Source organism: Colletotrichum spaethianum, assembly GCF_022836535.1.
Source record: "Colletotrichum spaethianum MAFF 239500 DNA, contig01, whole genome shotgun sequence".
NCBI classification, from domain to species: domain Eukaryota; kingdom Fungi; phylum Ascomycota; class Sordariomycetes; order Glomerellales; family Glomerellaceae; genus Colletotrichum; species Colletotrichum spaethianum.
Window position 1 is genome coordinate 3,220,398 of NW_026054771.1, and position 12,730 is coordinate 3,233,127.

Sequence of the window (12,730 nt, forward strand, 5' to 3'; positions counted from 1 at the left end):
TAGTTTAGCTTAATAAGTAATAATAAAAATTTGTCTTATATAATAATAAAGCAAAAGTTATCTTTATCCTATTTACCTAGTTTAGCTTAATAAGTAATAATAAGTAAGATTAAGGCTTCTTAGCATAGAAGACTTTTTAGTATAACCCTTTAAATATCCCTAAGGATTTCTTACTTTACATAAAGTATAAGACTACCTAATAGCCTAGCTATAAAGCCTAAGTCTTATCTTTTTACTTTTACTAATCTATAATTACATAAAACAATCATATAAATTACTAAGTAACTACTAATTAGTATTAAATAAATTCTTTTTTCTTAAGAGAACCTATTTATATAATTATACTTAAATTAAAAGTTAAAATAAACTAAAAATATATTTTCTATAATTATCTTTTTAACTATAAGACTTAGCTTTCATATACAAGATATATAATCTTATATATTCCTAAATTAATTTAGTATAAATATACTTTTAATTCCATTAATAGATAACCAAGAGCCAAATATCCAGTCTATACCCTCTGCTATAATGTGTGTCTCTGAGTCGTGTATATTATATAACTAGCTAGTGCTATTATTTTAACAAAATAACTAATTAACTCTTAAATATATATAATAAGACGTATATAAGACCTTAATAAGTAAAGAACTTTATATAATATATTTTTAAATTAAAAATATAATCTTAATATTAAATTAACAATTAAAAGGCCTTAACTAAAAATCTAATAATTGTATAAAGCTAATTTATACTTATATAAAATATAATCATAAAATATAAAATACTTTATAATAATATCTATAATTTTAATAAGACTAGGTTTTTAATAAAAATACTATTAGTTATATATAAAGGTTATTATAACATTTAACTATAAAAAAAGGCCTTATATAAAGTAGACTAGTAATTAGAAATAGGTTTCTATTATTTAAGGTATATGTATAAATAGCTACGTAATACCTTTATATATTATTAAAAAAAAAATATTATCTTTTCTTTTAGTATACTAATAGCTAATTCTCAGCTATATAATATATTTATTTAAATAAGAATAAATAAATAATAAATAATATTAGCTTAAATTAGCTATAATACTTTAATTAGTATATAAAGACTTATATAAAAGGCTTTTATTACCTCTTAATCCTTAATAGTTATAATAGCTATAAATTAATTAACTTTAATAAATATTATAAAAATAAAATATTATTACTTTTTATCTATTTTCTTATTTATTATATAAGCTTTAGCTTTTTAATATTAAGTATTTTAACTTATTAAAATACTTATATAATAAAAAAATAAAAAAAATAATATAAATATAAATTTTATATATTACTAAAAATAATTTTTCTTTTCCTTTTAAAGTAATATTTTTTACTTTAATAAGTAAAAATAATATATAAACTAGTTTTAGATAAATAAGCCTTATACCTTTTAACCCTAAAATAGTTATTTCTTAGTTAAATTTTAAGTCAAAAACACTAACACTCTTAACCTTATAACTAAACAGCTAAGGCTCCTAGGATATAAAAACACCAACTATAACACTAAAAAGCATATAAAGTACTACTTCCTTTAAAAAAAAGATCTAAGTATAACAAAATAACTTACTAATACTAATATATAAAGTAATTAACTTCTAAGCTAAAGGTATTAGTAAATTAGCTTATAAGCTTATTATTATTAAAGCTAAGAACTATAAGCTTTATATAAAAATAAAAGTATTAAGTAAATGCTAAAAAGCAAAAAAGACCTAACTACGTCTTAGAGGGTTACTTAATACTACTAAAGCAAAAGTACTATAAATAAATACAAAAATATTAATACTAAAAGAGAAAATAACCCTTAAAAGGAGAGTTATACAAAAAGTATTAAACTATATATAATAATATAATAATTATAAAAAGTCTAGATATAACGTATAAACCTATAAAATAGTTTAGAATAGTAATAAAGAAAAAGGTAATAAGTAGTTTTAATTGATTTTATATGTTATAGTTTAATTAACTTATAAAAATGGTAGAAGGGTAGAAGAAGATAAGTAACTCGCTATGATAGGTAACTCGCTATACGTGTACGTTATCTTATCTTAATATTAAAGTAAAGAATTTATTTATATTTATTTAAGTACTTATTTAAAGATATTAAGCTTATTTATTTATTTATTTGCTTAACTTTTATAATAATATATAACTAGAGTCCTTTTTTATACTTAGAAGTCTAATTAGGCCTAAGAATATATTTGTAGGCTAATAAAAGGAAAAACAAAACGTAAAACCTTACCCCTTTCTAATATATAAAGTAAGTAGATTAATATAGTAAGTAGATTACTTCCTTACTATATATAAAGTAAGCTTTTTTTTAAAGGATCCAATTTGGATCTAAAATATCTATAACTTTATATATACCTAATAAAAAATCTCAGAATAATTATAACTCTAACCTTAAATCTAAACCTCTTATTAGTAGGTTATAATAAGATCTTAAGTAAGTATAAAAGTTAAGGTTAAGGTTAGAACTATTTTGAAACTTTTTACAAGTATATAACTCTTTTTAGTAATAAAATGTAAATTTATAGATATTTTAGACTTAAGTTAGATTTTAAAAAAATAAAAGACAAACCCTAATTTTATATACAATAAGAAAATGATCCGCTTACTATGTCAATCCGCTCGCTATGTATATACATTATATCTATTAATTAATTAGTAGGTCTTATATAGTATTTACCTTATTTTATCTGTACGTGACCTATACTATAGTTCTTCTTTTTCCAGGGAGTTATCTGTCTGTCCTTATATGCTATCTATACAAATACCGTGCTGCCTGTTGTAAAAGAACTGTAGTCAGGAATAGTATAATTGCAAAACGTAGGTCTTATATTGAACAAATGCTGATTCTCAGCCTGCTAATCTCTAGCTTTTTGCTGGTTAAAAGGGCCTTGCACCCCAAGATAGTATCTTGAAATTTATAACCCTGTGGCTGTCCCTCGTGGCTGTGCCGCACTGCGCCATAGTGCCTGTAGGTGGGCTGTTCTATTGTCCTTTGACACCTGTGCTTTGCCCTGTCTGGGTGGGGCGTTATCGTTAGTAACTTGTTGGGTCGTAACATTCTTTTCCTCTCTTAACATGGCTAGTGTACGCCTTGCCCTTTCCTTTGCCTGAACGTTTGATTTCCACGGCTTGCTAGCTTTAACCTGATGTTACCTGGGGGGTCAGGTCCCTCTACTGTTATAGCGTGACAAACAAGAGCACTTTTAGTGAGAATAGCTTCGTGGGATGTGGAGCTGCGTATGAAGCTGGTTGTTCAGGTAATATCTATGCCGTTCGACTAACAAAAACATTATGAAATACAAATCTTTTCAAATGGAATGACCTGTACTGTTCCAACAAGACCGTTCGCTGTTCTAGGCAGCAACACTGGCAACAGCGGCTGAAGGCCACCGTTTTCTAAATTATTCCAAATACTTCGTATGTAGTTCCACATCGTACTAGGCACCGAAGCTGTGATTTCGTTCCGCCCTTCAACAAGATAAGTTGAGATGTCTGCAATGGGATTAGTGTAATCTAGGGGCGGTGTACGCTGGCCGTTGACGTGTAAGATGATTGCGTTCAAAGCTGCCGGGAACTTGATATACGCCCCTATGGAGCTTTGTAGAGGCTTTGACCATGTGAAGCTCGTCACATAATATCCAACTCCCGACATGTTCTGTAAGCCTTCTATCTCGGTCCATGAAACCAGCTTATCGACCGATTGTGTGGTATTCCTCTTCAAAGCGACCACATGCGCCTGTTGCATGTCTTCAGGAGCCGCCCAATGCTCTGCAACGAGGTCCCAATTTTGCAACTCAAATGCCTCGGGTGCTGTACTGTTGAGGATTATCTCTTTGCCAGATGAGAATTTAGCCCAACTTCCGGAACCTGCGATAACTTGCAGACAAATGCTAGAGCCGTTATTGACATAACCAAGCACACTCCGCGGTAGCTCTGTGGCATGGATGCCTGGCAAGTCGATCCCCTCAAACTGCTTGTTTGTAAATGCGAGAACCAGTGTCTGGTTAGCTGTGAGACTGATGGGAATAACACTATAGTCGCCGTCTACTCTGTAATTCAGGAGCGGTGAGCGCATTCCGGTCCAAGTGTCGAAGTCGTAAATCGTTTTGGTTGACTTGACTGTCAACTCTCCAGACGACGAAGGGCCATCGCAGAAGACGTAGAGATAGTCAATGCCGTTATCGAGATCTTCTCGCCAAGTTGCATGCCATGTCTCATTCGTCTTGGTGCCAACATTTGGCCGCAGCCCCAGAGAAATAAGTTTATCGGCGACGCCGCCTTCAGGCACCTGGTATACATTTTTTGACAAGAGGAGTTTCGAGATACGAGACTCCACAACGGCTTTGGCGGACGAGTTGCTGGTTGGATAGTATCCTGGTATACCCCCGGCTATGATGATCGGCAAGCCCTGCTGGGCAAAATGCTGCAGCTTCTCGACCCCTTGAAGGGTCACATTCTGCGTTGCTAAGAGCACCATAGCCTTGTATGCAGGGCCATTGGGGGCAAGAAGTCCGTTGTCGACAAAAGCCTCTGGCTGGTTGAAATTATCGGGCGAAAGGTAATTGTAAGACCAGCCTATCATACCGGAGATCAGCTGAGAACACCTTCTTATGATAGCAACGAAAAAGCAGTTAAACAAAGTGAAAGTTTGTCTTTCACCCACCTCCTTTTGTCAGATCGTCTGCAGCGTAGACGATCGGCAAGTACCCGTCTGTGGCGGAATGCTTGTTGTAAATGACCACATCGGTACGCGGAATTCCCTGACGCTGGATATATTGAAGTCTCGCCATGTAATCAAGAGCATGAGACAGCCCATTGTCCCAGTCGGGGCGCTTGCTGTTCCAAAGATCCGAGACCACGTATCTGAAAGGCGCATTCCCAGGCCAGGTCGTAGCAGGATAGTTTCCAGTATATGATTGTCCGTGGATCACAAACTGATTAAGGCCCCCGGAAAAGCCACGGTTAGCCATTTGCAGCAGCTCTGGAATGGCAAGGTTGAAACCTCTGGCAAACACTGCTCCTAATTCGTTCGATATGATTTTCTTTCCGGTCAAGTAGGCGGGTCCGGCAAAGTTCCTGTACGAATCAACCTTGTTACGAGCCTGTAAGCTCTCAGATTCAGGAGCATCAACGAAAGGAACCGAAGCAAGCATATCCATCGGCAGGTTGTATGATGTCTGTGTTGAGAGTTGCAGGCCGAGAGCACCCTTAAGCCAATCTTGTAGGGTTTTGAGGTATTCCTGATAACCATCCGCTAACGCGGCTCGGTAGTCGTTGACAAATCCTTGGCCCTTTTCCTGCCGGTCAAGCAAAACTTGAAGTCTCCCCGGTGCGTCACCTTGAAGGACCAAGTTATTGTTGCCAAAAATGATAAGGGGAAGAAACGATTTCAAACTATAGCCGAATTTCTTGCTGAATCTTGCTGGAAGGGTAGGTGACCAGGAAACATTGGACGTTAGCTCAAGACTGTCTTCCCAGCCTGTTGTCTCGTTAGCCATAAACCTTTGACAATAGTCATCCAGGTCACTTGCCATAGTTTCCAACTTCTTTGAGCTTGGCCGTTGTTTGGTCGTCTAAGATGTGTTTTTCCCAAAAGTCTATTGTCACCTTAGCACCATGGCCACTAAAATGGTCCACTGTGTAAGATCCGTTATCCCAGATCGTAGACGAAGCGTTGGACTCGAACTTAAGGTTTTTGTGTCCTGATAGCTTTTGATAGAATGCGAATATTGTATATCGAGTGTCCCCGGCAGCAGGAGGCAACTTGATGGTAAGGGCTCCCGATGATGGGGAAACCAGGCCTGTAACGTCCTCCAAGCTGGTATGGTCTAGGACAATCTGTTCATATGTGACATTAACGGGGCCGCTAAAGCCTTCTCCAACAAGAGTGGCGTCTTTCGACGATACAATCAGAGCTGATACTACAGCTACCAACTGTCCAGTATTCCAGCCGGGAATCGTCTGGTTGAACTGTCCGTCTGTAGGAACGAACGAGGTAGATGTTATCTATGAGCAGAGATGTTGGCTCCATGGTAAATGGTAATGAAAGACGTGGTCATAGAGGGGGTGTCTTGCAGTAAAAGGGCATCAATACTTACTAAGTCCCACTGGAGACCTTTGTTATCTGGGGAGGCGGGAACCCCCTGACCCTCACTCGGCCCGAGACAAAAGTCCATCGCAAGTCCATTCTCCTGGTGTGCATCGAGAGCTGCGTTGAAGACTTTGATGAAGGCCGGGGTACCAAAACCGTACTCTGACCATGAGAGCCCAGGTGGTGGGCCACCCAGTCCGCCGCCATAGTTGTAGTATGGCAGTAACTCGACGCCTCCAGCACCAATTGACCCAGCTGACTTGATATCATGCTTAAGAACCTCGGTATCTACACTGGCATCGGGTAGCCAATATCGGAAACGTGGGCGGTCTCTAGCAGCAGGGTTCAGAAATGTACTATAGGTACTCGAGTATGCTGCTGGGCTGGAAAGGCCGTTTGCAACAGCCGCGACATGGACCAGTGCAAGCTGGACTGGTCCAATAAAATGACTTTTCATTGCATAGAACTTCTGGGAAACGAGTTGAAAGATAGCAAACCAAGATGTGCGATTAGGCTGACATGGTGCAGTGTCTCGAAGAATTGATAATTTGTATTAGAGGAGAATTGTTATGGATTATATACCTTTCAAGATTCCCTCAACACCCCATCGCTTTCGGAATACCAAGGAATTGCGATCCTCGTATTGAGAATGCATGTTTCGCTTTCTTCCTGCCGCTTGGGCAGGTTGCATCACTAGCATCAGGTCAATATATTAATCACGACCCGACCCGCCTGGGTGAACGAAACTGCTTCGCAATACTGAGTCATTCCTGGTTTAGGGTTCCTTCACTCCCTTCGCTTCGGGCCTTCATTAACACAACCACCCTGTTAACGAGCCACCCCCACATCCGAGCCACCATCGGCACCACCATCACTACCACTATCACCACTTATTTCACTCCCTCTTCCACCCACCCAGATGCAACTTTCGGCTTCACTAGATAATTCAGATGCGCTGGATTCATCTAGAATATCTGTATCGCCGATATCCGTATTTTGCGCCCGCTGGATATGGGCTATTGTCGCAAAGGTGCTGTTAGGAGATGTTGGGACCTTTTTCCTCTTGCCCTTATGCTAGTTATCTAGACAGGCCTACAGATCGCTGGCTTGTTGCTCTACAATTACTAGTCTAGATGCCTGCTCATCATATCCCTTTTGCAGCTTTCTAGATAGGTGACGGATAGTATAGGTATCTAGGGCATCCTTGCCCAGCTAGTTGAATAGATGTAACTGATGCCGCAGATCAGCAGAGTAACGAGGGGTTAACCATGGGATAGCAGATACTGCCTCATCCCATTACTGGCTACTGCTTTGCTAGCTGGCTAGCTGGCTAGATAATACTTTTAATACTAGGGAGTTAGATAGAGGGCACCATATAGATACTAGCCATAACCTAGCCCATTTCCAGCCAGACTTTATATTCTGGGTTGTTATTGCTGCTTTACGCGCATCAAAATAACAGTCTAGAAATGCCTTTTTGCCAACAACAGTTAAGTCACTTATCCAGTCACCTAGACTTCTAACCCCTTTCCAATATACCTGCTTTAATAGGCCAAAGACTGATACATCTAGAGGCTGGAGGACAGCAGAGGAATGCGGCAGTAAAAACAGTAGATAGATATGATGCTGGAAGCATTGCCACATAAAGTCTGTTGTTATATAGCTATGATAGCCGTCTAGAATCAGTAGCCTAGCCTCGTCTGGCTAGCTAGGCATAGTCCCTGGGATGAAGACCTTCTTCAGCCACTCAAGGGTAGTCTGGTCATTCGTCCAGCCATTATCTAATGCTATAAAGTGCCAGCCAGCATATCTAGATAGGTTAGATGATAAGAACCACTAAGCCTGGACTGACTTGCCCTTATATATAACAAGGAGAAGTAAAGAGGTCCCAGCAGCAGACACACACTCAATCAGTAATATCCATGCCCTAGATCCAGGCTGTTTTTTCTAGATATATCGCGATGCCGCAGAGCCTAACACCAGCCCATTGCTTCCTTTGCCTTCCATGATGCCAGTCTCATCCATATTCCATCGGTTAGATGGATAAATACCCTTGATTGCTAGCAGATCTAGATAACTGAACCATTCTTGGATAGCATCTACAGTATAGGCTCTATATCGCCTAGAATCGATCAATCGGCATCTTTGGGTCCTGATTAATGGGTATCGCCGCAGGAATCAAGCTATCCATCTCTTCCCCAGAGGTCGCTAGGTATCGCCTATCATACGCTCTGCCAGGCCCTTCACTTGCTGATAGGTAAGGGCACTGCCTAGGGCAGCTTGGGTAGATATATAAGTAGCCAGATTAGCCTCCTGTGACTGCGATAATCGCTGATAATCAACCCACGCAGTATTTCTGCTTTGCCTGCCGTGCAGCCGATACTGAAGGGTCTGGTATAGTATACCCCAGTTACGAGCAGCCTGGCGGATAGGGCAGCCATCTGCTACGTCTACAAGGGCTCGTTGGAGCTCAAACTCAGTATATTGCTTCATGGTGTAATAGAGAAGGTATCCCAAAAAGATGGCGTTGTTTGGCGACAAATAGCAATTGTTGCGATAGTTTGAAAAAAGGGATGTTCTTGACGATGCAGCAATTTCGGATGGCTCGGATGTGGGGGTGGCTCTCTTGTGGGGTGGGTGGGTTAACTAGTGTACCTAACGGACAGCATCCGCTGCAAGGCCCACAAGGAAACGGCCCTGGCCATTGAGAAGGAAGTCTGCGTCTCGAGGCTTCGGTTTGCCAAGGACCGATAGCCCACTTTTTTGTAGGCTAAGGGGCACGAATCGATCTACTATGGTTCCAGGCCAAAGTTTTTTACCCCTGTCAGGTATCTTGTGGCTTGTAAGCAGGCAGATCTAAGCACTGGTACTTCGCACACTTAGGTGACTGTCCAGCCAGTTGGGTTGTGATTCCTCGCTGGCTGTGGGGTCAAAGCCAAGAACTACCTGTTGTGGGTAAAAGACTTACCCATCACACCATAGTAACTAGAGTCCGGATACGCGTTCCGAAAACTAAATCAAATACTTAACATACGTAGTATAATCTTCGCCTCCTCTCCTCCATTGTTTCTCAACAATTGAATGGATATTCACTTTACTGGAGTGTAGAGCGCCGGATGTGGGTATTTCGTATGATGCCAGGCAGGCGGCGGAAATCTAATTCGCTCCATGACGGCATTGATAAAGTCGCATGTTGCCTTCAGTCTTCACTCACCGGCGGATGGCATTAAAGAAGATCGCTGGAAGACGATGTAGGAAATCAAGTCAAATTGACTCAAGTATCGGGCATGATAATTCAGGCGTTATCCATTGGCTCATAACCCAGGACACATTGCCGACACCAGTTAGTGTAATCGATCTGCGATATACCAGGTGGACTTCGCCAACACGCTCTATACGAGTTCCGTCGTATACAAACGGCATTTGATTGGGCAAGCTTGTGTAAATCTGGGGCTATGTTCGTGAGATCATCGGATAACTTCGGATTTTAACCCTCTTTGGTTATACAACTGTAATGTCTTCGTTCACACACGTATTCAGAACGAGCTACGACTTACTCTACTATACCGTCACGGAATGCGTCGAGATACGCCCATCCGTGTACAACCATTGGGTGTACCCCTCTCCCGCCCCACCTCATCTTACCCGGCCCGCCTGGGAAATCTCGACGCGTTTCCGGGGCTCCGTTGGCTGAGATCCCTAAACGCCCCACTCCGTTTGTTTACGAAATCTTAACCCGTTCCCTAGGCTTCTCCTATTGACCGCAACCCCCTTCCCCCGACTCGGAACGCCGCGGGTTGAGTGGCCCAGTGAAGACAGTTCCGCGGCGCAATCGATGTAAACCCGGAAAATCATCCCCAAGGAGGCTCACGGCGTTCTTGGCGGCAATATGACATGTTACCTAGTATGGTTACAACGATAGCGTCTCTCTCCTTTCTTGCCTTCCCCAGTATAACAATAGTAGTACCATAGGGCCTTACTAGCGCATTCACTCGTGAGGGGTCTTGACTGTATTCTTGCCTGCGGCGCAGCCAGGGAATCTCAGCCGGGTAGGGGCTGTGCACACACGACCTACAGTCATATTGAAGGGTGGTGTAGCCAGTAGCCTGATATATCGCTGACCAGGCATCAGGGATGCAGATTATACAACGACAATGGATCGTCTTCCTAGCTTGCAACATATCAAGGTGCAGAATAGCTAATTGGAAACATGATTGGATAGACCAAGATCCCAATCAATCAGCCTTACCATCATCGTGCTCGAAGTCAAGCCTCCGAAGCCTTTACTAACTGTTCGATGCACATGTGCTCTATCCACTATGAGCCGTGAAGACACAGAATGGCACTTATGGAGTAAGCGTCCTATTCTGCAAAGGGAAGAGTTGCTGACAGCATAATGCTAGCGGTGGGGTATAAATTAAGCTAAACGGTGCCGAATGGTGCCGCTGGTTCGGCTGCATTCATAGGCTTTTCTCATATTGCTCTTTCATGATGATACCGACGGGTCTCGGAATGAGAACAACCGGGACTTGCTAGTGCTAATGTGGAGTCAGATGTGTTCAAGTGTATGTATCTATCTTTCCTAGTTGAGGCCGTAGGAAATCTACTGAAAATCCAACAGGAAGCTTGATCTGGGTGAATTCTTTAACGACAAGCCGACACATTTACTCACCTAGACTTAAACACAAATTTATGTCAAGGTACCGATATTGCTTATATCTTTATGTGTTTAATTGATTGAATTGTCCTTGTTGTAGTCGTTGTTGTTTTTGTTGTTGTTGTTGTTGTTGTTGTTGTTGTCTGCTATTGTGATCCTGGCTTCTGGCATTATCCCGCCATGAGAGGTCGGAAGTATTACATGATATCGAAAGTGAGCTATTTGGTTGACCAGATTCGTCCCAGCTGAGTGACTAGCATTGCAGGCGACTGTATGTACTTCGGACTGAGGGCTTGAGCAATGCCTTTCGCTTTGGCATCTACGTATTCACGGCGTTGCAACCCGAAAAGATAGACATAACAGGAGGGTTCTTCTTAGAGTCAACTCGATGGCCCAATTGATACTCTAGAGATAACCGCGGACTTAGACTTAGCACTTTTAGCTTTATACCATTGCTTCGTATGTGCCAGTGTTGTGAGTATAGATAGATGTTTCACACGTCCTATAGTGTTTGGGATGACCTAGTCTTTAAGTCTTCAATGGTTTTAATTGAGCGAAAATAAGGTTTACAAATTTGCCATCTTCAGAGATTCAACGACGCGATTTATTGTTTGATCTAGTGGGTGGCAATTGTAACGTAAATGACAATAAGGCTCGTAGAGGAGTAAGTGCGCTGTAAACTAGATCAAAAGAAAACATGTGAAAGAGGTATAGTAGTGAATCGAAATGTAATTTACAATATGGATACTTTTCTTTTGTTATGATTAATTGAGAAAGTGCTCTATAGTAGTAGCAAAGTCCCGTATATCCTTCCTCAGTCAATAACGGCCTAGAAAAGATCATCATAAAGAGCCGCTGGAAATCCGCTAAGAATCGACCACTTTCCTTCGGCTCCACCTCTTCTTATGGTTGGAATTTCCTTTACGATGTCTTGAGCGTGGACATCATCCTCAGCAAAGATATCGAGAAGTAAGCCATTTGAAGGTTCGACCATGTCATATACCGTCCTTGCAACGCCACCCTTCTTCATTCGCCAGACGTAGGCAATATCTTCCAGGCTAGAGGTTTCAATAATGAGCCAAAATGAGACCGAAGGCCCAGCGGCAAGGTGAAGGGGCTTCCGGTGTACAATGGGATTGCCAATGTATTTACCCCCCTGGCCGAAGAGTTGTTGGACTGAAACGAAATTCCTATATTTTATAAGTTTGTATTCACCATATCCTAGCTGGCACTTTGTTATTTTCGGCTCCAGCGTGGTTCAATTTGTCTGCGAAGATTGGAAAGGGCAGAATTGACTATCGTGTAAGGGCGGCTTACCTTGATCACGGGAATCTCCTCTACAGTTCTCTTCGCTGCGGCGTTGTCGGGAGCAATAAAGAAGAGCATTGCTCCTCTCAGGTCTGAACGGAGGAGCAGGTTAAGTATCAAGTCTGGCTTCTGCCCTAGTATCATGATCAGGACTATGAGTTGGAGGAGCGTCATGCCGGATGTAAGGGAATTGTATAGAAGAAAAGACCTTATCCAGCGCCGCCACGGTAGTAAACTCCTGTTTTGGAAAACCAGGGTTGTGGACCACAACATCTTGTACGGTCCAGCCGTTTTTGAGAGTATCAATCCAGAGATATTGTGGCATTTTGGCGGTTGTGGCAGGGTGGCCAGCCTCGAAAGCGTCAGTCGTTTATGCCTTACTGGTCAAGGACTGTGTGGGTGGTGTGGTGGGCAATGATAGTATTCGGGGTTTGTTCATTCAGACGCATGAACTTTGGAAAGTTGTGAGCGAGGTGTGGTAACTAGCGCCATTTTGATGCATGCTGTTGCACTATTTATGCACTGCTTTTGGCGCTCATCATGTGGGGAAAGATAAATAAGGAGCGGAGTTCGCGATGTGGCGCCCCTCTTCACTCATCGTAGCTAACCATGACT

The 12,730-nt window shown here is 41.2% G+C and overlaps 1 protein-coding gene across 1 annotated transcript; it reads right to left on the reverse strand.

Moving 5' to 3' along the window:
- Positions 1–3,348: 3,348 nt before the first annotated feature.
- Positions 3,349–5,218, reverse strand: ColSpa_00860 (uncharacterized protein; the record flags this gene model as incomplete). Its single annotated transcript, XM_049267072.1, has 2 exons — positions 3,349–4,634; positions 4,723–5,218. The coding sequence occupies 2 exons, from the start codon at positions 5,216–5,218 to the stop codon at positions 3,349–3,351; spliced, it is 1,782 nt and encodes a 593-aa protein (XP_049123029.1).
- Positions 5,219–12,730: the final 7,512 nt, after the last annotated feature.